Here is a 25571-nt window from a genome sequence, read left to right as displayed (position 1 = left end):
CTCAGTGCAGGCCTGCAGTGGCCCTAGCATTGGTGCAGGACTGCAAGCACCCATCAGTCTCCTGCCCAGCCCTTCCTGCTCTTACCAGGGCTGCTGTGGTCATAGCGATATGGATCCGAGATGAAATGCGGGAGACTCATGAGCAGGCCTGCCAGGGCCACCAACACAGCCCCACAGCCGATCATACGGGGCCGATGTACTCGGCTGCCAAAATAGCTCACAAACACAATCAAGGCTGTGTTCCCCACCTGCAAAGGGACAGAGAGATACTGATTAAAGTGGAGCAGAGTCCAGGGGCCTGCACCATTCTTTCTCTAGTGCTGCCTTCAATGTTCTCATCTGGATGACTGACTGGCTGGTTGAATAAAAATCGCTGGAGTCAGCTGTCAGTGGCTTACGTCTGTAATCCTAACTACTCAGGAGGCTGAGTTCTGAGGATTGTGCTTTGAAGCCAGCCTGGGCAGGAAAGTCAATGAGACTTTTATCTCCACTATCAGAAAGCTGGAAGTGGAGTTGGGGCTCAAGTGGTAGAGTGCTAGCTTTGAGCAAAAGAAGCTCAGGGACAGTGCCCAGGCCCTGAGTTCAAGCCCCAGGACTGGAACACACACACACACACACACACTATTGGATTTCTCCTGTAACCCTTGCTACTCAGGAAGCTGAGATCTGGTTCAAAGCTAACCCTGGGAGACAAATCTGAGAGACTCTCATCTCCAACTTTATCAGCAAAAAAAAAAAAAAAAAAAAAAAGCCAGAAATGAAGATGTCGCTCAAGTGGTACAATGCCAGCCTTAGATGAAAAAAAAGTCAAGCAAGCTGGGTTGGGAAGGTGGCTCAGTGGTAGAGCACTTGTATTGCATGCCTGAGGCCCTGGGTTCGATTCCTCAGCACCACATAAGCAAAAAGAAAAAAAGCCAGAAATGGTGCTGTGGCTCAAGTGGTAGAGCGCTAACCTTGAGCTGAAGAGCTGAGGGACAGCGCCAAGGCCCAGAGTTCAAGCCCCACAACTGGACCCCCCCCAACAAAAAAAAGTCAAGCAAGAGCATGAAGCCCTGGTACAAAACAGACTCTTTAGATCTATGTTATAAATATGCCCCCTTCTTAGAATTCTCTCACTTCCCTTTTAGGAAAGAGAAATGAGGATGAAGCTAAAAAGTCAATTTTGTGTTAGAATGCAGGAGAGGGCAATCAAGGAAAGGGATTTTGTCTCAAGAACACCATGAATGAGACACACAAATGCAGTCTATCTGAAGCCAGAGGACTGAAGCTTGGCATTTCTAGCCTTACAATCACAGACTTGGGATTCAACACTGGAAGGACTTAGACGCTTACAGGGCAGGTGCCTCTGCCCCTGTGCTTCCCGGCTTGTGGCTGGCTGAGCCCCAGGCTCCTTGAAGGATAGTGAGGCCGTGCCAGCAGTGTACTGGTGGGGAGACTGACTCTGGAGAGGGAGGACACCACTGTCCATTCTCCAGTTGTGCACTCATTCCCTTCCAACATCTGAGGTGAGTCTGAGTCACATCTGTGACTAAGGCACTGTGCCGCTAGTGGGCCTTGGGTCAGGAGAAATATGATTACCCCCAGGGAGAGAATTTTATAGAGCTCTTTGGAGGAGATGGGTAGGAGCGGGGAGACAGCTTCCTTCTGTGAGTGACATTTGGTGGGGGAAGGGAGGGGCAGAGCTGACCTCTGATGTTCAAATCCACTCAGAGTGGCTCATTCACTCTCCCCTGTCAGGAGCTGTGAGCCCTAGGCCGAGGGCTATGGATGGGGGTCAGCGAGGCACAGCACTGAATAAGATCACACCTCCCTCCCACAATCCTGAAGACAGATACTCCATCACCGTATCACCCTCCCTCCTGCCACCCCAAGGTCAGAGAGAGCTCTAGCTGTAATTGAAGCCTCTCTTCAGACAGTACCAGTGACTTTCTTTGATTCTTTCCTAGGACAATCAATAGCATGCTGAAATACATAAAGGAAGCCAGACTCTGGTAGCTCTTATCTATAATCTGAGCGACTTGGAAGGCTGAGATTAGGAGGACTGTCATTCAAGGCCAACCTGGGCCAAAAAGAAAAAGAAAAACAAGTTCACAAGATCCTTTTCAACCAATAGCTGGACCTAGTGGGGCACACCTGTCCTCCTAGCTAGCACCCTAGGAAATGTAAATAGTCAGACTGTGGTCCAAGCACTCACCCAGATAGTCTCAAAAAGACTGCTGGGAGTTTGGCTCAGTGATAGAATATTTGTCTAGCAAGCATGAGGCTCTGAGTTCCAACCCCAGAACCCTAAAAAATAAAGGAGTCAGAGGGCAAGCAAGTAGACACTAGGACCCTGGGTAGTTCCTTCATGTCTCCCAGTGAAGTGCTCTCCCAGGGCAGGCCCAGGGGTATTAGAAGATAGCTACACACACAAGGAAGATCCAAGAGGGAGGAGTCTCCTCTGGGCCTCCACCCTGAGTATGTGGCTGGCCAGCTTCTGGGCCAGGACGCAGCAGGAGGAACATGTTAAGGGGGTTCACAATGTGGGGGCTGCTGAGGGCCCTGGGAGGACCCTGGGAGGGTGGACAGTGAGAGGAGGCTGGAAGAAGGTGTGAAAGGAATCTCCCTTGGCACCCACCCTTGGGTCTCAGTACCTCATTGAAGGCAGCCAGCAGCCCTGAGGTCTGGCTGGAGAGGCCAAAGCGCTTCTCCACCGTGGAGATGGAGCTCTTGAGATAACCGGAGATCATGAGCTGCGCCAGCTGCAGCAGGCTGTGACACAGGACGAAGAACTGTGGACGGGCACAGTGATGGGGACAAGCGGCAGGGCACAGTTGGAGGTGAGTGGTCACCAGGGATACAGAGATGGGGTGGGGACACAGAGAGAGTGGGATCCCACAGAACAGAGATGGGGGCCACACAGGAGGAGGTGGACACATGGGAGGAGGGAAAGGGGGGAGAGAAAGAGAGAGAGAATTGGTTATTAGAGCAACCTATGACTTCTTCCATAAATCTGAATACTACAAAAGCTGTCCTGGGTACACTTTTCAGGGCTCCGGGGGTGACTAGAGACCCCATGACTAAATATAGTGGCTTTGTGGGGTCAGGAATGGTAGGTGCTCCTTCTGATCCTCAGAGCTCTCCAAGGACTGGATTGGACCTTCTTCCCTATTCCACCATCCTGCTCCCTTCTCCAGGAAGCTCTCTGTGATTTGCCCAGGTCCTCCTCCACCTCACTCCTACCTAGTCCTCCCCTACAACTGGCCTGGAGACCAGCCCCTACTCTGAGCTCTACCTAACCCCTCAACCCTCAAACAACTTAGCCTGCCTATGGCCTTGCACCAGAAAAATCCATTGAATTCCTAAGGAAAGAAAAACCCACTTCAAATAATTTCAATTTAAAAAAGAGTATTTGTTTGGGGCTGGGAAGGTGGCTCAGTGGTAGAGCGCTTGCCTTGCATGCATGAGGCCCTGGGTTCAATTCCTCAGCACCACATAAGCAGAAAAAGCCGGAAGTGGCACTGTGGCTCCAGTGGTAGAGCACTAGCCTTGAGCTGAAGAGCTGAGGGACAGCACCCAGGTCCAGAGTTCAGGCACCATGACTGGCAAAAAGAAAAAAAGGGTATTTGTTCTAGAGCTTAATGTATTGCACTCTGCTCTTCTGAGTCTCTCTTTGCTCATTTGCACAACGACAAAGATCCAGCTTGCTAGAGTGATGGTCGAAATTGGAAGGTGGCTCAGTGGTAAAGCTTCTGCTTAGTATGAATGAGACCCAGGGTTCTAATCCACAGCATCAAGGGGGAAACAAAAGGAATACATCATGCATGAACAATGAATCGTACTTGGCATAGGGCCTGGCACAAGAGGTATGTGTGGGTTATGTGGGCTATTTAGGGCCACCCTTGTGGGGTCAGGACAGGATTATTTCATTAGAGAAATGGGAGACAAGAGGCCTCTTCCCCAGACTTCCCACAGAACAGAACCTGTTTATTCACTGGAAGGAGAGAACCTTCTCAGTGACCCAAACCAAGCTAAGAGTGACATTTGTACACCATCTCTTGGATCCCCAGCCTCCCCTTCTCCAGAAGATCCCACCACTGCCCAGCCCCAGAGGTACCTTGATGCTGTGGAATGCACGTGATTGCACATCTTGGGGTTCTGGGCAGGCTTTGCCCACAGATGTGTCTTCTGTGACCATTGTAGCTTTGGTGTCCTTGTCTGGCATCTGGGGTCCTTCGCTTGCTGGTCCTGTGAGACAACCAGCCGGGAGGTGAACTAAAAGTCCCGGAGAAGGGATTCGTGGGGTGAGGAGGGGGAGGTAGGCAGGAACTTAGGAGTTGGTGTGTATCTGAGCCTTCCTGAGGATACGTGGAGCGGCCCTTCCTCACAGGGTGTGACACATATGGCTTTGCCAGGGACCTACTATTTCTCAAGTCACCCTGCTCCCTGCGTGAATCTACTAAAGAGAAAATGTTGGTCTTGCTTCTCAGAAACTTCTCGAACAATGGCTCCAACAGCAGGGCTGAGCCTGCAGCCTCCGCCAGCCTTGGCTTCCAGCCATAAGACAGCATGTGTTCCTGGAGTCGGGGCCAGGGTCTGTCTGGCTCTGGCAAGGATCAGAGCTGGGTGTTGGGGGCTGGAAACAGGGGTCAATGCAGGGTCCAGAATCATGGTCGAGACTTTTCCTGGGTGTACATAGAACAGATACTCCAACATAGCGTACCACCCTGCACATAGCCAGTCCAGTCCCCAAATCTTATATCAAGACAGACAGACAGGCAGACAGACAGCTGGTCAGTGAGAAAGGGCCCTCAGAGCTCATCGCATTTAATGCCTTTGGGACAAATGGCATGATGGCTGGTCAGAGGCAGGGCTGTCTTGGATCCTTGGCCTCCCTGTGCGTTGGCTTTCATCTCTGGTAAACACTACAAGTAGACAGCTTGCCTTCAAAGGCATCTCCGAGGGCCTCTGGAGCCACGTCTCCACAGGGAACCTGGAAATCCAGCCTTGGGAGACTCCAGCCAAGCTTTGAGATAGAGACCAGGGCCTTCCTCTTGCTGAGGCTCCACTTCCTGTGGGAAGCTAACCACATTGTTTCAAGTCCCTCTCCCCACAAACTGGAGTTTCCCCTCATTCAGCATGGCCTTGTGGAGCCTGGAAACTAACCTGAGGACACCCCTGACACTCCCAGACTACTTCCTTCTCCATCTTCAGTACTAGAAGGCAAACTCAGAAAGGGCTATGAAGACCCTGAGCCCCCTCAAGCCGGCATTTTGCAATCCATAAGAAGGTGCCTAGTAACCTGATGACTGTTTTCTGATTTCATTGACATAATTCACATACCATAAAATCCTCCCTGTTAAAACTCACAGCCCACAAAATCATACAACCATCACCACTACCTAATGGTACAAGACTTTTATCACCCCAGTAAGAAGCCCTCTACCATCAGTAGTGCCCCCCCCACATACTCCTTTTCTCCACAGCTCAAGGCAGCCACTGATCTATTTCAGCCTGTCTGGATTTGCTTTTTTTTTTTTTTTTTGGTCCAGTCATGGGGCCTGAACTCTGGGCTGGACTCTGTCCCTCAGCTCTTCAGCTCAAGGCTAGCACTCTACCACTTGAGCCACAACACCATTTCTGGCTTTTTTTTCCTGCTTATGTGGTGCTGAGGAATCAAACCCAGGGCCTCAAGCATGCAAGGCAAGCTTGCTCTACCACTGAGCCACCTTCCCAGCCCCTGGATTTGCTTTTATCTAGATATTTCAGTCTGTGATGGGTCTTTTGTAATTAGCTTCTTTCAATAATATTCACCCGTGTTGTAGCATATGTTGACATTTCATTCTTTTTTGTGGCTGAATAATACTCCATTGTATGGATAGATTACATTAGTTTTGCTGTTATTTGGTTCATAAACAGTTGGGTTGTCTCCGGTATCACAAACACTCATGAACAACTTTTTTATTTTTGACTTAGGGTCTCACCATGTAGCCAGGTTGGCTTCAATCTCACGATCTTCCTGCCTCAGCCTCACAAATTACGGACATGTACTACCACACCTGGACACGTTCAAATTTTTATGTGTCATGCATTTTCAAAGAGGAGAGGCATGAAGGCACCTAGCCCAGTACCTGTCACAGGCAGATCTCCAGTGAAGACCATTTTCTTATCCTCTCTTCTTTTCCTGGTAAATCTACACACACACACACACACACACACACACACACACACACACACACAGAGTCAGGTAACACAGCCCAGCTGGAGCCACTACCTCTAGCTTCTCTACATCTGACAGATCTGTCATCACTTCTGGATCATCTCCCCCAACCACAGGCCTGGGGAAATCGGAACCTTCTCCTCTAGCACCTCACTAACTATGGAGGTCCACCTAGTGGATGGCCTGAATTTGGGTCCCTGGCTGCAGCCCTGCTTGTGTTCTTTGATCAGCTATTCCTTTGGTTCCTTAGTTGAAGGGCAGGGAGCTCTGTCCTCCTCCCTAGTGCAGAAAGCACTCAAGAGAACCGAAGCTTCCTGCCTTCGAATTCAACCTGGGCACTAAGTCCACTGAAAGCAACTCTTACCACCACATTAACACAATGCTGTTGTGCAGTGCTCCTTATTAATGTTCCTTCTCTCCCCAGCTGGTCCAGCCCAAGCAAATGTTCTTCACGGGGACTTCATGATGGTCTGATTCTCTCTCTCTCTCTCTCTCTTTCAATCTCTTTCTCTCAATCTCTCTCTCCCTTCATCCTTCCCACACTCTTTTCTTTTTCTTATTTCTCTTCTTTTACCTTTCTCTTCCTGCCCTTTCTTTCTTTTCCTTCCTTTCTTTTTTTCTTTTTCTTTCTCTCTCTTTCTTGACAAGGTTCTTACTATGTAGCCCAAGCCAGATGGGACTCGAGAACCTGAGACCTATCTTATTCCTGCTTCTACCTCCTGAGTGCTGGGATTATAGGCATGTACCACTATGCCTAGTGTCCTCAGAATCTTTTTTTTTTTTCATTTTTTGGTGCTGTTCTTGGGACTTGAACTTGGGGCCTGGGCACTGTCTCTGAGTTTCTGTACTCAAAGCTAGTGCTCTTGCACTTGAGCCACAGCTCCACTTCTGGAATTTGGGTGGTTAATTGGAGGTAAGAGCCTCACAGATTTTCCTGCTTGGGCTGGCTTCAACCTGCAATCCTCAGATCTTAGCCTCTTGAGTAACTAAGATTACAGGCATGAGCCACCAGTGCCCAGTTCCTTGGAATCTTTGAGTCCCTTCCCACAAAATCCTCCCCTCATGGTTTCCACAACCACAGTTGTACCGAGATTCTTACTCTATCCCAATGGAGCCTCCAGCTACTCTCTTCCTCCTGGCCTTAAAAAGCTTGAAAACAAAGCTGGGCACCGGTGGCTCACACCTGTAATCCTAGCTACTCAGGAGGCTGAGAGCTGAGGATCATAATTCAAAGCCAGCCCAGGCAGGAAAGTCTGTGAGACTCTTCTCTCCAATAAATCACTCAGAATACCGGAAGTGGTGCTGTGGCTCAAGTAGCTAGCCTTGAGTTGAAGAACTGAGGGAACAGTGCCCAGGCCCAGAGTTCAAGCTCCATGGCCAACCAAAAATAAGGAGAAAAAAAGAAAAAGAAAAGCTTGAAAACAGATTTCCATTTCTTCCCCCATACCAGTTTTGCCGCCTGCTGAGACCACCGGGGTGGGGATGGGGGATAAAGCAGTGGTCTGGCCCTTTTCTTGCACACGGTGTGAACTCGAGCTCACTGGCAGGTTGCATCAGTCACGTCTGGGGAGCTACATTGGAATACAATGCATGTAGAAAGTGTTCACTAAATGCTTCTTCCTTCTTGGTGAGGCAGTCAGTCCTGTCAGCCGTCTGTCTGCCCACACCCCTCTGCCTACTTCCATTCTTGCTTTTAGCGGTAGCAATAAGCATTGCTACATCTAGAATGAGAGAATGAGGCAAAAGTTCAAGGCGGAGGGCTGGGAGGAGTGGGTGTGGAGGGAAGGTGAGGAAGCTCCTGTTCTCTGCTCCCTTTATACCTATGGACGTAGCCAGCCTGGTACAGCCAGTCTCCAGGGAGGAGCTAGCTCTACCTTGTGACCTCAGTGTGGGCTGCTATAGATGGAATGTCGCTGTGCGCAGGATTAGGTTGCCCACCCCCCACCACAAGCTCCTTAACCATCTTCTGAGGGTTCTCCTAGGACTCTATGATACCCATGTGCAAATAGCTCAGAGGGAGGAAGAGATATCCAGGGTCCTGGAGCTGGGAATGGCAGTTTGGACTGGAACCCAGACCTGTCCAATTTCTGTGCCCCTAAAGGCAACTGTAAGCTGAGTGCCAGTACCTTACACCTGTAATCCTAACTACTCAGGAGACTGAGATTTGAGGGATCAAGGTTCGAAGCCAGCCTGGGAACACAAATATGAGAGCTTCTTATCTGTTTAACTAGCAAAAACCCAGAAATGGAGGTATGGCTCAAGCAGTAGAGTACCAGACTTGAGCAAAAAAAGCTAAGGAAGAGCCTGAGGCTCTGCATTCAAGCTCCACTACTGGTATATACACACACACACACACACACACACACACACACACAGAAAAGGTAAATATAGGGGGAGGATGGGATGGGAAGGGGAAACAAAGGAGGAGACTACAATGCTTGATAAGAAATGTACTCATTATCTTGCTCATGTAATTGTAACCCCTCTGTACAGTATTTTCACAATAAAAAATTAAAAAGGTAAATATAAATAAGTAAATAAAATAAAGGCAAGTATAAGAGGATGTTTTCACCCATGGTCTTAGAACCGATGCAAAGATAATCTCTGTGTGGCCAATTCTTGTTTCCATCCAGCTTCTGTCCTATGACTTGTCACAGATGCTCTATGGGACAGTCTTGTCACTGAGGCAGATCTCAGGACAGTCAGTGCTTGCTGTTGGGAGAGTGTCAAAGAGGCCATGTATGTGGCTCTCAGTTTCCTGGAATACAGCATTTTGGGGGCCAGAACTCACCACCAAGGCCTGAATTTGTTCCTTCAGGAGAAATGCCCATAGGTATTAGCACATGCCAAGACAAAGGCTCAGGAGGGCTCTGGCTTCTCAGGACCAGGAAGGGCCAAGGTAGGAAAGAATGTTCGAGTCTGTCTGTCACAGGTAGCAAGACCCAGGACCACTCCAACCCTGTGTGCCCAGAAGCAGGTAACCAAGATTCTCAGTCACAGACCTTATGTGCCTTGGGGCTGATGACTAGAAGATTCTGAGCCACAATAAGAGAAGAATAATGAGCCTCACCACTCATGACTGAGTAAAGGCTGCACAGGTGCACCACTGGAGGGCAAATGACCTCTGTCAGCTCGAATCTGCCTCACCAGTGCCAGATTTGTCAGTCAGCCTTTGCTCCAAACTCTCCAGTAAGTTTGTTTGTAGGTCTGGCCACCAAGCTCAGAATAACTTATTTTCCTTCCTTTGGGAGCCTCAAACCAGCATTACCCTCTAACCTCCTCCTGGAAGCAGCTCGGAGCTCTGTAGTATACCCCACTCTGTTGGCTCCTTGTTCCTTCACTCACCACCCCTGACCCTTCCTGGAATCCCTGCCAGGTCCTTCCCACTGTCTCATGGCATTCCAGCCCTTCTTTGTTTTTTTCATAACTTTCCTATGCAAGGAGAAGGAAGAGCCTCCTTACAGGACCCTCTCACTGCTTTGTTAGGCCAAGCAGAGGTCAGAGAGGTAGCGTAGGTCAGAGATTATAGCTAGGAGATCCCAGGCTCCAGGTCCCCAGGCGAGGTGCACTTGGGGTGAATATCATCTTGGCACTTGTACAATGCTGGCTTGCTGAGTGTTTTTCTGTTAATTGCCACCACCTGAAAATCTGGACATTTCACATAAACTCCAGATTTGGGGCTTTTTTTTTTCTGGAAAGATCAGCAGATTGATCTGGCAACATTGATTTCCAATTCCCAGATGACAATACTCAGCTTGTTTAAAGTGTTGCCCAAGCTCACAGCAGTTCTCTGGGGCTGGCTGGGGTGACCACCTGCCTGGTCTAGGCCCTTTGTCTGCAGGCTTCCCTGTCTGGCATCCCCAGCAAAGCTGGCCTTGAGGAAGTCCTCTGAACAGAAATCTAAGGCCAGGTTAGCCATTTTAAAGATGTGGAAATGGAGTCAAAGAGGTCTACATTTTATCCAGGGGCAGCATGGCAGGGACAGAGCTAGTGATTGGTTGGCTCTAGAAATGAGAATAAGTACTCACTTTATCCACACTGTGATCTCCCTGAGCCACACCACTGAGAATCAGACACAAGCAGCCCAGTACATGTCCTTGGAGAGCTTTACCCCTAAGACACAACAGAGCTTCCTTAGCCCACACCTCCCTCCAGTAAAGACACAGGAATGGCTTGTTTATCCTGGCTCAGGATGATAGCAATAATAACTTAGATAACTTCTAAAGATTCTTCCCCAAAGTAAGGACTCAGATAAAAATCAAACAGGTCCAATTTATGGGGGGGGTCTTTTAACTTCTCTCCTCCAGCCCTCAGATCCCTGTGTATTTAAGTTTGTAGCTCATGCCTGTACCCCAAAAATGGCTGAGGATGGGGTGGAGTGCTGTTGGAATCCATCTCCTTTCTTTCCCTTTCACTGTTACCCTCACTTTATGAGAGGTGAGCGGCCTAACTTGACATGTGCAACTTCAGGGCTTGGGTCTAGTGTCTAAAACCTCAGGTTTCTAGAACAGGCTGGAAGGAGGGAAGTACTTGCCCTAGCAGACCCTGGGCCCATCCCTCCTTGACCATGGGGACAGACACCTCTGAGGGGGGGCCAGCTTCCAGGAGTCTGAGCCTCGCAGGCAGCCCCCTTCACAGTTCATGCCCTCAGGTCAGACCACCCCCCCTTCCATGCATGGTCCTACTTCAGGATAGCATGCACAGTTCTCTTGCTTTTTGTGCCCTTTATGTTCTGGTCGCCCATTTTCATGGATCACGTTAGGTCCCTCCCCAAAGCTTCACTGCCAAAGACTTGGGATTCAAATATTTGTTTTTTTGCCACATGGTAGCTGTGCGGCCCAGGGAAACTTGTTCAGCCTCTCCAAGCCTCAGTTTCCTTCTCTGTAAGGAAGCAGTGGCCCATAGCTACTTTAATAGGGCCGAGGGAAACGCTCTGTACCTGGTGCTCCGAAGTCTTTAGCTACAGCCAGCTCCCTTCCTTCTCCCCAGCCTGGTGCAGAATGAGGAGTCAACTCCCTATCTCAGGTTCAAGGTCATAGAGAACCAGTCACATTTCATCTATTTACCTCAGAGCACATTATCCTCTTGCCCCACCAGATTCTGGCTATTCTCCAAGTTCATCATGTTCTTTCTTACCCCTGAGCCTTTGCACAAGCCGTACCCTCAGCCAGGGGCCAGTCCTTCCTCCCCAACAAGGCACTTGCCATCTTTCAGCCCATTCTCATCCCAAGAGCATGATTGTTGAGCTGAATTAGCCAAAGGAGGGAGGCATGAAGGCTGGAGCTGGAGATACAGGCAGGGGCTGCTAAGGTAGATGGGAGCAGTGCAAGGTCTGAGGCTCCAGTTAACAATGTAATTAGCCCAGCATCATGGAAGGGAAAGAGTTCAAGTAGGAAGAGAGGAGGGCTGTTTCTCTGGGTGGGCGTTAGGCTTGGCTGTCGTTTGGGGAAAATTCCTCTGGCAGGACCCTTGAGTGGTCTGTCCAGAGGACATCCAGTTGTTCCTTCTTGAGGGAGACAGCCAGGGGGCAGGAAGGGGACAGGCACTCTGGTGATTTCCAAGCTGGGTCAGGGACCCTGTGCTGGGACTTTCTGTTCCCAGCCTGACCCTGGCTGCCCCATCTACACCCAAGATGAACTTAAACATAGGGACTCCGGTCTGTTTGGAGGAAAGGGGGAACCCTGAGCCCACAGGGCAGCCAGTGGATCTCCTTAGGCCTAAAATAAGAAGCAGAGCCTCAGAGGCAAGTCAGCTCAAGACTACACTACCCCCTTTCCCCTCCATGTGGCACCCAGGCTCTGGGAGGGGCTCATCACCCCTGAGCTAGGGCCTCATTGACCCAAACAAGTCTGTGCATCTTGGAAACTGCCAGTCCTTGACACGGTTCAGCTTCCATGCACCTGTTCAAACGATGTCTCAGAGCTGCTCAGGCACCAGAGAGGGAGAGTCTGGAAAAGACCTGTGTCTGTCCACCAGTCATGGGCTGGACATAGGGGAGATGGCAGTACCACTGAGGAAAGAAGGCAAGGCAGGTAGAGGGAATGAGGGCTCTGACTCCAGCAGGGCTTGGCTCTGTCATCCAGGGAAGATGGCCTAGGCCCTCTAGCTTTGAGTTCCATTGATAAAATGGACATGGGATTCCTTTCAAATGCTGCTGTACATGTGAGCGGGCCTGCGATGAGATTCTCTCTGGACCACTGAAGCACACGTATCATCGTCCATAGCTCAAAGACAAAGTCCACATGCCTAACTTGGTACATGATGAGCCCCGTCAATTTCTTTTACTTCATTTTCTGAGATGTTGATCAGTGACTTCCCTAAATGTGACTGCACCCAAAAGCTCACTGTCCCTACTAACATGCCAGGTTCTGACAAGGGTCTGGAGCCCCTGCAGTGCCATCTGCTCTCCCGGATACATGTCCTGTTCAGGGCCCCCTGTTCTGGACTCCTACCTGCCCCCAACTGAGAGAGGACACCACTTCTGCTGCCTAAAGTTTGGACACTCTCTCCCTTCCTTTGGTTTTTTGAGACAGAATCTCTTTATGTAACCCAGGCTGGCCTCGACCTCATGGTCCTCCAACCTCAGCCTTCTGAGGGTTGGAGCTACAAGTAATTTTACCTTGGGTCTCTTGTAATAGCACTGAGCTGGCTCAGTGCAGGCTTCAGGACTCTAAGAAAGGATAGAGGGAAAGAGGAAAGAGAGTTTCATGGTCAGGGCAAAGAGGGTGGGAAGGTAGTTTATGCATTGTGATTGCCCACATCCCATCTTTGCTCAGCACTGGGCAGAGTTTGAGATCTCAGGAACAGATGAAATCAGGCCTCCTCCAGTGTGCTGTGGTGGCATTGGGCCCCATTGTTTCAAACAGTAGTGCCCGGACGCTGGACACTGTCTATGAGAACACTAGCACCATCCTCAGGTTGCCCTGGAGATAACAAACAGGAAGGCCCAGCCCTGCCACTCCAACCAAGGCTCTGCTCTCCACAGCAGCACAGATAAAGGTTGTGAGTTCCAAGAAGGGACAGGAACAGACTGGACATCGAATTCACGACAGACAAGTCCAGCTCACCATCTGGATCTTGGTGGTCTGAAATCTGGTCCAACAGGCAAGGCCCAGCCCAACTTGGAATGAAGTGAACCCCTTCCCCCCACCCCGCCCAGATGTCCACTCTGTCATTGACACTGAAGGAACAGCTTGCTTTATCTGGAGCCAGTGTTGAAATGCTTAAGGAAGCCAAAGGCAGCAATGTGCAGTCTGGGGAAGGACAATGAAATAGAGAAGAAAGAGCTTTGGCAGCAGGCCATCCTGTGTCCTGGCCCCACTTTGATGCTTTACTTCTTGTGTGTCCTTGTACAAGTCACTTTCCCTCTCTGAGCATCAGTCTCCTCTTCTATTAAAAAGACAATTACACCTGGACTCTGGTGGTTCATGCCTGTCATCCTAGCTACTCGGAAGGCTGAAATCTGAAGATGTAGGTTCAAAGCCAGCTCAGGGCAGATAAGTCCATGACACTCTTATCTCAAATGAAGCACAAAAAGACTGGAAGTGGAGCTGTGGCACAAGTTATATAGTGCTAGCCTTGAGCACAAAAGCTTAGAAACAGTACCCAGGCCCTGACTTCAAGTTCCAGAACAAGCATGCAAGCACACACACACACACACACACACACACACACACACACACACACACACACACAGAGAGATGAGAACATTCTACTGAAATCCAGAGCTGAGATTTGAACATAAGGCATTGCTACATTGGAACAGCTGTAGAAATAAACAGCTGCAACCCTGCAAGTGAGGAAGAATGGACTTCAATCATGGGTCAGGTTGCGTGTGCACACTGGCTGGCAGAGGTTACTCCAGGGGGAATCCACCAGAAAGCCTTCCTGAAGGAGCTGGCATGTGGAGGAATGGGAAAAGATTAAGTTTCACCAAAATGGGAAGTGGGTGGAGGTGGGAGAGTGGGTTTTGTGGATCATACTGTGAGGAACATAGAGAGGGAGATTGTTTTCTTTAACCCCTCCATGCCCACAAGGCCTCAGGGCATGTGGCTGGGTGATTGGTGGGGCTCTGCAGAGCTGTGGCTGACCCTTGGTGCTCCTGAGACATCTGGTGATTTGGCTCCTGATTCTTCTTCCCAGGCTCTGTCTCCTGCCCCACCTGCATCCTCTCACCCTTCAGCCAACTAGTGGTGGCTTCTGGTTACTCAATGCATGGGCACTGGGGTCAGCTTCCTGCTATATATGTGTCAAGGGGCAGCTAGAGAAAGTTCCAGAGCTGGCCAGCAGGGACCACATGTATATTTTTTTCTAAACTAGTCAGGTGGAGGGACAGAGGAGTGGCTGGGGAGCAAGCACAGAACAATGGAAGTCTCTGGTCCTTCCCACATTATGGAGTCTCTAACCCTTGCAGTCATACGGAGGCCAGGCTGACTGGGAGTTCAGTTTGCCTTCACCCCTCAAACTAAGTCTTCCTATGTTGGGCATGGTACACAGGAGGCAGACAAAGGTGGATTGAGAGTTTGAGACTATGTCTCCAAAAAAAATTAACCAAACAATAAAAATAAACCAAGAAAAAAACCCAAACCCAATCCCCAATAATGATCTCACTCTCTCCTATCCTGTAAGGTCTCCTGGGAGGAAGCATACACCCAGCCCTTCCTGCCCTGATTTGGGGCTATACCTCAGCTGGGTCTGTGTCCTCATTTAAGATCCTCACTGCCAGCTCCCAGGACACAGCTCTGGGACAAGGGAGGGCTTGTCTGAGGGGCTTGTCTGGATGACCCAGAGCAGGAAGTATCGAGGGAGGCCAGAGGGGACCTCTACATATGTCCTGCCCCAGGTGCTCAGTCTGAACACATCTTGTTTATTCCAGCCTACGAGACAACATCGCCTTACCCTAAGGTACTTTCCTTGTTGAGTTCCAAGCTTGGCTTCTAGAGAATTGTAGACATTTCCCCTCCACTGCCAGCCCAATTAGGACTCTGCAGATCTCTCTCTCTCTCTCTCTCTCTCTCTCTCTCTCTCTCTCTCTCCACTTTTTTCCACCTGATCTTGCCAGAACACTGTGTGATTTCCCATCTGTCTGTCCCTTGCTCTCTGCCTGTCTTGCTCTCCTGGCCTCCTGTTTCTCTGTTTCTCAGGGTCTCTATAGTGATCCTTTCTTCTCCTGATCCTCCTACCAGCCTGATGCTCAGGTAATACCTGTTGATCACTGTCTGTCTGTCTGTTTGGACCTGTTCTCTCTGACTTCCTTCTCTGTGGTTTTCTGCCTTTTTTGTCTTTCTCTACCTCTCCTCCTTCTCCGGCTAGTAGATGAAAAGAAGGGGCATGCCTTTTGGTTGTCCCCCATTTCTAGGTAGCATGAGGCGGTTTGGCTGGGCTCCCTTCCTGCCTCCACCTGAGTAAACATGGACCTTTCTGCTCCCCAGAGTCAGCACCCATCACCTTCCCTTCCCTGCTCAGTCCCTTCTCCCTGAGAAGGAAGCCCTGCTCCCCCAGCCCCTCCCAAGGCCCATGCTCCCTCCCTTTGCCTGAACTTACCTATTCTGGGCCCCATGACTATGGAATGCAGTGAGTTCCAGCTCCTAGTTCAGTCTCAGGACCTGGTGCTCAGCAGAGAGGAAGCACTGACGGAGGGACCCCAGAGACAGCTTCGAGCCACAGCAGGATGCGTTGGTGCAGGAAATCCACGCACTGGCCCCTGCTTCTTTGGCTACAGTGGACAGTTTGGGCAGGTCTTGCTCACACCACCTCCTCTGCAAGTGTCTGTCTCCTTGTTTCACTTGCTCCTTCCTCTTTCTCTCTGCTCTGGGCCCCCATCTCTGCCCTAGCACTTGCTTCTCTGTCTGCCTGTCTTTCCTCTCTTCTGTGAATCCCAGACCTCTGGCTGGGACAGCCAGGGTCAGAGTCTATAAGGAGGTGGGGCTTACTTAGGTTCAGCCCCCCTTTCTCTTCCCCCCTCTCCCCCCCACCGTGCCCCCACAGGGAGGAAGCAGCAGCCTCCAGTCAGTGGCTCCGACAGCCTGGTTTCTTTGCAGGCTCCCATCTGTCTGTCTGTCTGTCTGTCCTTGTCTGATAGCAGTAGAAGTGGGTATTACACAAGGGATGTTACACCTTAAGCCCTAGGGCTATTCAGGGGACAAACACTCCAGAATTCCCAGTCTCCTGGATGTACTCACAGTCTTCATCTGAGTCCCTTCTACTGAACCCTTTGCCTTCTTGGTCCTCCATGAGCCATGGGCAGCGCTTGCTCCTGCACTGAGCCCTTGTCTTCCATCACTACCTAAGCCCTCATCCCCTCTCTGAGTACCGCCAACAAGCTCCAAGGACTGACCCTGTCTACTCAGGTAACATGCCCACCTTTTTGGGGGACTCATGGTAGACACTCTATTCATCACAGCCACCGAAGACAGGGCTGGGGTGGGATAGGGAAGAAGGGGAGCAGAAGAACAGATGTGACATCCCCTGAGATTTCTGGACTGAGGACAGAGATTCTGCAGCCAGCTGGAGGGCTCCCATCTTCTGCTAGCATCCCTGAGGGACCTTAGGCAAATCTCAACACCTCCACAAGCGTCATTGCCCTCATCTGCAAAGAATACAAGAATCCTCCCTTGCAGTACTGCTCTTTCAAAAGTTCACTGGGCCTTGAAGAAGCCAAGCCTGGAGCAGGACATGGTCAGGCCACATGACCAGTAACCTCAGCACCTATGACTGGAGGCCAGGGGGAAGGAAGATTTCAGTCTAAGGCCAGCTCCAGAGTTAAACCCTATCTGAAAAACAAACTAAAGAGCAAAAGGCCCACGTGTTTGCCTAGCAAGTGGGAGGTCCTGAACCCAGTCTGGAGAAGGGAGTGGCAGAGGTGTTGCTCAGAGTAGAGCAGGAAAAAATAAAATAAATCCTACGTTTCCAGCATGCACCACACATTCCCGCCAACACAAGGCTCCCTGGGGCCCAGCCAATCTGGAAATTACATACTAGACACTTAGTCAATCTCAGTCACTTTTCTGGTAATCAGCTTGTACCTTGGACCTCTGATGCCAGACTCAGGCTGAATCCCAGGCTGAATCCTCAGAGAAAGATTCTGATTTTCCCCAAATCTATTTAGTCAAAAGTAAAGCTGGGGGATATAGGTTTTGAGTCTAGCTTTGGTGCAATGGTCGAGAAACTTCTAGAAGCCCCACTGTTAGCAAAATGAGCTCCCTTCCCTTAGTTTAGTCCACTCCTTCCCTTCTCCACAGATTAGCATGTTCCCTTCTTAGGCAACACAGGCCTTTATAGCAAAACCAGTAAATGATCAACTTCCAACACCCTTTACATTGGAATGACAGTCCTCTGGGGCAGCTATCACCATATAAGGCAACAAGAGCCCCTCAGAGTGACCTTCAGGTCTGGGCAGTTGCAGGACCCCTTATCTACTACTTGGGCAGCAGCCATAAATCCTAGTCCACCATGATGAAGCCCCTGGCCCTCACATCCAACCAGGGTCTTTGCCTCCTAGCCCCTTCTAGCCCCTCCTAAACTTCCTAGGTTGTATAGGTCACCCCAGACAATAGCTTGTGCATTTTTTTACTTCTCCCTTGTGAGGAGTCTTGCTGGCCCCGCCCCACCTTCCTGACAATAAACCTTTCTTTGTTTTCCTACCTGGATGTCCTCTTGGTTCTCTGGCAAAGACTAATCTTATTTAAACTTACACCCACTTGGCTCCCATGGCTGTATAGGGTACAATTTAAAGCTGAGGGTTTGAAATTCACTGGCATTAAGTAGGCACTCAGGAGAAAGCCTAACATTGTATAGATTGAAGAAGTCTTTGAAAGACCAGAGAGGTGAGCATGTGGCCACTGAGAGAGGTCAGTAGCTGTTTTGGGTTGAGAGAAAAGCACAACCCCTGCTTGGCACCAGTGGCTGGGCCAGCAATCTTATCTACTCAGGAAGTTGAGATCTGCGGGTCAAAGTTCAAAACCACTCAGGGGTGGTAGGGAGGGCGGTAGGAAAGTCCAGGAGACTCTTATCTCCAATGAACTACCAAAAGGTGAAGATAGAGGTATGGCTTAAGTGGTAGAGTGCTAGCCTTAAGTGAAAGAGCTAAGGGACAGGGCCCAAGCCTGAGTTCAATCTCCAGTACTGTTTCATGTTCACAAGAAAGAAAGAAAGCTGGGCATAGGTGGCTCACGCCTGTAATCCTATCTACTCTGGAGGCTGAGATCTGAGGATTGTGGTTCAAAGCCAGACCAGGCAGGAAAGTCTTTGAGACTCTTATCTCCAATTAAAACCAGAAGTGGTGCTGTGGCTCAAAGTGGTAGAGTGCTAGTCTTGAGCTGAACAGCTCAGGGACAGGACCAAGGCCCAGAGTTCAAGCCCCATGACTGCCCCCCCCCAAAAAAAAATAATAAGAAAGAGGTTTGGCGGAGTGAAGGGAAGGGAGGGAGGAAGAAAGTACAGCTCCTGATCCTCTTGGAAAAGTCAGCTTCGTTCTATGACTCCAAGTCCCTCAGTTTAAAGTCAGCACTGTATGATCTCATGGAGACGGACAGAGGTGGACCTTCCTAGACTTGAAAGCGCAGGTGCAACATTGAGAAAGAAAAGATTTCTTTTGACTTCTAGATTCTCTATTGCTCCCATCTAAGCCTCAGAGGCTGAAGAAGTTTTACACATGGAATTGGCAGGGTACTTATTGGGACCAGAATATTCCTGAACTCAGAGCTATAGCGCTGGTGCAAGGCTCAGGTAGCCCAGAGCCTCTGAGACTTAGGCTAACAATTGCACAGAGAGTGGTAGCTCAGGCTTTGTAAGAGACAACTTAAAAGATGTTTTTGCTGGGTCTGTGAATGAGCTAAAAGCCCCCCAACTTTGTATCCGTGCCCTTGGATCTGAGCCATTCTTTGCAGCAGTCCCTTTGTGATCACCTTGTTTGCAGGGGGAAAGAGACAATTCAGATGAGCATCTTGTGTGGAAGGCAAACTGCCCCTCAAGCAAGCAATGTCTTCCTATGTTAAAGCAAACAGCTCCACATTCAGGAGACCCGCCTTGTTCTTGTTCTGTTGTAGTAACTATGAGAAAACTCCAAAATTCCTCCTGCGACAAAGACTGAGCTCATGATTAACTAGGCTATATCTAGGTCTGTTTTAACTCTGCAAGCCCTTCTCATTCCCTGCCCCAGTTTTCCCTATTTAGCTTGGGGTACCTCTGAAGACAGTGAAAGATGTCTTCCTATGTCTGCCTGTAATAAATCTCCTTTTTTTTTTTTTGCCTCTTTATTTGACATAGGGGAGTGAGTGGCCAGATCTAACTTAGGACTCCTGGACTTTGGGTCTGAGGTCTAAAAACTGGTTTGGGCTTGAAGTATGGCCACAGTGCTTTTCATTCCAGCTCAACCACCAGCCAACACTCGCTCTCAAAGGTACCGCACCTGGTGTGTACGGCTCTGAAACACTTATGGGGTCCCAATACCATCTTGTGGGTTTCCATTGTTTACAAAACTTGATGCTCTTTTTTTTTTTTAAAGAGTCTCATGCTGCTGGCAAAGCCTGTGTGACTTGCAAAACTCTGCAGCTTTCAGAGCTCACAACGTTTGCCAGCATTGTGTCTCATGCCAAGCCTGATGCTGTTTGTAAAACTGTTGGCAGAATGGGAGCCTCTTCAACCCACTAAGGCCTGTAAACCAGACAAAACAGGACACTCCGTCTTCTAGGACCAGCTGCTTTGGGGTACAATGGGGCAATGCTGGGCGCCACATAACAGCTCAAATTTGGACCCAACTCTGTCACCATCCTGCTGTGGGGCTTCAGGCAAATCCCCTGTCCTCTCTGGATCTCTGTCCTTCCCCTCAGTTGAGTAGAGATGGCAGAGTAAGCCGGAAACTCCAGGACAGTTCTGAGGGTCTCAATGAGAAGGTTCAGAAGATGAGGAGGCTGAGGTGAGAAGAGGAAGAGAGGCCAAAGGATCCTTCCTGAAAAAGGCACTAAGCTGCCTCCTCAGCACCTCAGTACCCACTTCCCTGTGGCTTGCAGCCAGGGAACAAATATCTATAAATGAGCTCTGGCCAGTCCAGCAACAAGCTGGGCCTCTATCAGAGCCTGGGTTTCCCCAGCCCCCACAGACACAGGGCTCACACCCCTGCTTTGCAGACCCACTTGTGCCCCCATTAGATCCTTCAAGGAAAGCAGCAGTGTGCCATTCAGAGAGGTTCACGTACCTGGCTTATGAACTCCATCCAGTGTCAGCAACAATGGAAGCCTGGTACCCAGGTCCATGTAGACAGGAAGAGAGAACTCATTGAATTCAACAATCCCCATCTGCAGATGGGAAGGCTGAGGCTGGGAAAACGGTGACCATGAGGAGTCTCTCTCTCCTTGTGTTTCCCCAGCTAGTGGCTGAGAAACAGGCCCCATCCTGTTGAGCATCAGTTTGGCCCGGCTCCTCCATTCCCATGCTGGCTGCAGCTCATCTCCCAAGCATTCGAGAAGTTATGAGCCAGCAAGACAACTGGGGGGTCCAAGAGGGAGTGTTCTCTCTCCCTCCCTCCCTCCCCAGGCTCAGCTGTTCCAGCTCATCCAGACTGGACAGCCCACCCCAGAGCTGCTTAACAGCTTGCAGGCTTCTCTCAGATCCATTCCACCCCCCTACCCTAAGTTCTTTGGTCCCAGCAGTGGCCTTCCCTGGATACCACTGCCTCAATGTTGTGCTACAAAATCTACACCTTGCCCTGGAAGTGGCAGCCCCAGATGGAGCATGAATTGAGGCACTAGCCAGTTCAATCCTGACCCAGGACTCACTCTAAGACTCAGTGTAGTAAGATATCAAGAAACCTTCTAACAGGGCTAACTAGACTCTTCCATTTCATCCTATTTTCTCTTCAGTGTACAGTTTCCTTCTCTTTTTTTGCGGGGGGGGGGATCTGGTCATGGGGCCTGGGCGCTGTCCCTCAGCTCTTCAGTTCAAGACTAGCGCTCTACCACTTGAGCCACAGCGCCACTTCTGGCTTTTGTTCTTTTTGCTTATGTGGTGCTGAGGAATCGAACCCAGGGCCTCATGCATGCAAGGCAAATGCTCTACCACTGAGCCACCTTCTCAGCCCCTACAGCTTCCTTCTCTAGGGAGACTAAATTCCTGAGGTCTTATTAGGTGATGGGGGTGGTGTCACTTGCTCTCTCTGATTCTCCAAGTCTTCAAAATGCCTCCTAGAGCTGTCAAAGCTTGGGTGAGCTGATGGATGGATTAGTGCCTGCTAAGTTCTGAGAGCTCAGCAGACACAGCCATTATGAATGTGGTGACAATGGTGATGGTGATGATGCCTGTAATTCTGGAAGCAGAGAATGAGAAAGTAAATCAGAGCAGGCATATGTCAGGCTGGTCTGTCCTGACTGACAACTCCATGAAAATAAATCCCTGGGAAGACCTGCCTTGAGGTCCTTGAGGTACTGCCAAAATGTGTTTGAAGCCCTCCCTCCCCTGACCACCAGCTCTGGCTCTGCCACCCATACACTAGCATTGGTCAGGTCCTTCTCTCTCTTAGTCCTCAGTTCTGTAGTCCTGAAGTGGGGAGAGGACTGCGAACAGATCTTGCCTGGCTCTGCCCGTGTCATTTGGAAGAACCATACGAGCTGGGCTTCCTTATTAATAATCTGTGTCCTTGGGGGAGAGGATATTGATGGGAGTGGTGTGCAACAAAACCAGGAGGGGCAGCAGGATGAGGGGAGGGTAAGGAGGAGCTGGGGGTGGGAGCAAGCCTCTGTCTGGGCAGGGAGAGTGTGGAGCCAGGGTCCAACTCCCTGAAGACTTTGTAACACTGCCCCCCCCGGAGGCAACTAGGAGCAGTGCACCCTGGCTTTTCCTCCTAAAGGATCTCAGGGTGGTGGAGACCTTTGGAATCATCACCTATCCATCACCAGGCAGGAGAGGGAAGAGTCATGGGAGGGGCGAACATGTGTGAGCTAGCAAGAGCAACCACCGCCTGCTCCCTGCTTTTCCTTGCCCGTGTTACTCTGAGACTTTCAAACCTGCCCTCTCCATCCACATACCATCATATACCCATGCTCCTTGGTCTAGGCCATCAGCATCCTGTCTGGAACATGCCCCAATTGTTACCCCATTTCTTTTCACCCTCTGCTCCATCTTCTTGCATCCAGAGGGAGCCTTCTAGGTCTGAAAAAATCCCATCCCGACCCTCCTGCTGAAAGCCTGCCCAGCTCTCCATTAGTCCCTTCTCATCTCTCAGCCTGACATTGAGAGGCCACATCTGTCCAGCTGTATCTTCTGCAGGGTCACTGACCTCCCCTGCAGGGGGGGATGAGGAAGAGGCTGGCTGCAAATCTGGCTCTGGGACAGAAGTGCCTGGGTGTGACTCCTGGCTTCTCTACTTGGAATCTATATCATTACTTAATTCTTAGTTTCTAGGAAGCTGCTGGGACCACGATGGCTGCTTCATCCAGGAGGATGAGTCACTTCCTCCTTAGTGCCTTTGAACCTGGGGATGGAAGGCAGGAAGCAGCTTGAGCCCAGCAGCGAGCCCTGCGGACAGTAGCTGCTTCACACCCAAGGCCCAGAGCCCTCAGGGATGCTAGGAAAACCTCATCTGGACGCAGGCCAAGGCCAGGTCTGGGTAGGGCCTCTCAGCTTGCCCTGAAAGATCCACCTTGTATCCTTCAGGGCGGTTTATTTGCAGCAATACCAGTTTGTATCTGGCTTGATTCTCTTTCTCCTCACTTCCTACCCCTACCCATGTGCCCCTTTGTTCCATGCAGACTTCCTCTGGATTCGCTCCTTCTGCTGTCCAAGTGCTCAGGTCTAAAATGCTCACTGACTCCTGCCCGCCCCCACCTCACTTTTTGTTTACAGGTAAAATGCAGGTGTGCCCCGGTTTGGGGGCAGACGGAGTCTCTTGTTTTCCCCAAATGGCAGTCTTCTCTTGGGCTAGGGCATGAGAGGATCTCTCTGATAAACAGGTTTAGTGGCAACTGCATCAGAGATAGGCCAAGACCTAGATCTGGGAAAGATGCAGAGTCTCTGCCTCAGAATTTTTCAGATGGGGACTTGAGGCTCTTGAGTGAAAGACTTCAGTCTTCTATAAACAGCTAACAAGAGCCAAGTGCTGATGGCTCATGCCTGTAATTCTAGCAACTCAGGGGGGCTGAGACCTGAGTACTGCAGTTCAAAACTAGCCTTAACAGAAAAGTCTGTGAGACCTTTATCTCCAAGTAATCAGCAAAAGGTCAGGAGTGGAGGTGTAGTTCAAGTGGTAGATTACCAGCCTTGAGTGAAACAGCCCAACAGAAGCTTGAGGCCCTAAGTTCAGTCCCCAGTATTGGCACCTGCTTGAGTTTCCTCCACTCTGGTCCAATGTCCTTCTTCCTTTGTCTACCTAATAAGCCACATCCTTCAGGGACCATCTCCAGTCCCACCTCCTGCCAGCCCAGATGTTTCCTGACCCCTTCAGGAAGAACACAGGTGTGGTCAGGCTCACTTCCTCATTTTTTATGCATCCGTAGTGGAGGAGTGCCCAGCAGGCTGGCTGTACCACAGAGCCTCCCAAATCCAGTCTCCTGCCCCCAGGCTTCTCCTTGCTATGACTCTGGGCTCCCCTAGGAAGGACAGCAGGGAACAATCTCAGTCTCTCAGAGAGAGAGATATCCAGGGGAGCTCCTGGCTGTGGTGATGATGGCTGTCCAGGACAGCACACAGCATCTCACTAATGTTTCTCTGAAGCAAACACTGCAGGCACTAGGAACCTCACCCACAAAGGGGAAGCAGAGACCAGGAGAAGTGGAGGCACTTGCCAGCGTGTGCACAGCTGGTTATCTCCTGCCTCCAGTGAATGATCTTCCCCTGGGCCACACTGCCTCCTAGTGGCTGGGAGGCCACAATATTGGGGTTTAATTTGAGCTCCTTGGGTCTCTTGCCCTTGGCTGGGAAGGGGGGCAGCCACAGGTTCTCCCCGATACATTTACAACTTCCCCGTGGGGGGTGAGGAGCAGTGTGTATGGGGGGAGGGCAGAGAGGGACAGAGTGTCACCATTTCCAGCTCTTCTAGGACTCAGGCAGGGCACCAGCAGCTGGCCTTCTCTTGGACTGAAGAGTGGGCTGCTTTCTGAGACCTGGCCCAGGTCTGGAGGGCTAGCTTCTTCCAGGGATATTCTGGGCTCTCCTCCCTTTCTAAGGCAAGAGAGGGTGGACAGTGAGCTTATGGACCTCCCCATGGTCCTGAGACAGAGTGACACAGGCTTACACAGTTCTAACACCTGCTTGCAGCCTTTCTCTCTGCGTGTGTGTGTGTGTGTGTGTGTGTGTGTGTGTGTGTGTGTGTGTTGTGTATGCTGCTAACAGGCTTTAACTCAGGCCTGTTCCTTAGCCTCTTTTTTGGCTAAAGGCTGACACTCTATCACTTGAGCAAGAGCTCTGGTTTTTTGTTTTTTTTTTTTGGTGATTAGAGGTAAGACTCTCCTACTTGGGCTGGCTTCGAACTAGTATCCTCAGAACTCAGACTCAGAATAGGTAGGGTTACAAATATGAGCCACTGGCCACCAGTTCTTTACCTGTATTTAGCCTGCACCATATTAGCACAGAGCTGGCACTTGAGAAGTACTTACTCAATGAACATACCCCCATTTTAGAGAAAAGGAAACAGATTTTCAGATGTGACAGGCTGGAATCAAATTAGTCTAGAACCAAGATTGGTGCCTTATCTGCTGCACAGATAAGGCTCCACTAAGAGGTGAACAAATGTGCCTGTCTTACAGCATCTTCCTGAAATTCTCCCATCAGGCAGGGCTTAAGTAGAGCTTGCCTCCACCACCAACATCAACCTGCAGGCTACCTTTTAGTCCACTCTGATTTTGCCCACTTCTTTCCCACCCAGTGCCCAGAATCCCAGACCTTGGTTCAGAAGCTCTTCTTGGTTCCATGCTCTTCCTCCAATGTTCCTTCATCTTCCCACTCTCTACTCACAATTCCTTCCCCACCAACAAATGGTGAGAATTGTGCATAAATAGCTCCAATTGAAAACAAAATATTACAAACCAGGCTCATGTCTGTAATCCTAGCAACTCAGGAGGCTGAGATTGGAGGATTGCAAGAGATAGCCTAGGCAGAAAAGTCCTTGAGACTCATATCCAATTAATCAGCAAAAAGCTGGAGCTATGGCGAAGTGGTAGAGCATCCACATACCACTCAAGCCTGGGCCCTGAGTTCAAATCCTAATACCAAAGTTTATAAGACTTCTTTTCATCCCATAGCTGAGTGGAGTAGCACAATTGTCATCCTAAATGACATAAGAGGCTGAAATTGGGAAATCATGGCTCAAGGTCAGGTCAGGCAGAAAAGTCCATAAGATTTCATCTCAGTGGAAGAAGCTACATGTGCTGTCAGGAAACCTAAA

The 25571-nt window shown here is 50.1% G+C and overlaps 1 protein-coding gene across 1 annotated transcript in view; it reads right to left on the bottom strand.

Annotated features, from left to right (window-relative positions):
* Slco2b1 (solute carrier organic anion transporter family, member 2B1) overlaps positions 1 to 20587 on the bottom strand; it is a 50046-nt gene extending 29459 nt beyond the window's left edge. Inside the window, exons 1-4 of the mRNA XM_013013965.1 lie at positions 20394 to 20587; positions 4097 to 4227; positions 2634 to 2771; positions 86 to 248 (exon numbers count right to left, since the gene is read on the bottom strand). Of these exons, the coding sequence (XP_012869419.1) occupies positions 86 to 248; positions 2634 to 2771; positions 4097 to 4227; positions 20394 to 20493 (532 nt within the window). The 5' untranslated portion in view covers positions 20494 to 20587. The remainder of the gene's footprint in view (positions 1 to 85; positions 249 to 2633; positions 2772 to 4096; positions 4228 to 20393) is intronic.
* Positions 20588 to 25571: the final 4984 nt, after the last annotated feature.

This window comes from Dipodomys ordii, unplaced genomic scaffold (assembly GCF_000151885.1).
Source record: "Dipodomys ordii isolate 6190 unplaced genomic scaffold, Dord_2.0 Scaffold22, whole genome shotgun sequence".
Taxonomy (NCBI): domain Eukaryota; kingdom Metazoa; phylum Chordata; class Mammalia; order Rodentia; family Heteromyidae; genus Dipodomys; species Dipodomys ordii.
The sequence above is the reverse complement of the archived record's forward strand: the minus strand, read 5'-3'. Positions and strand labels throughout refer to the sequence as shown.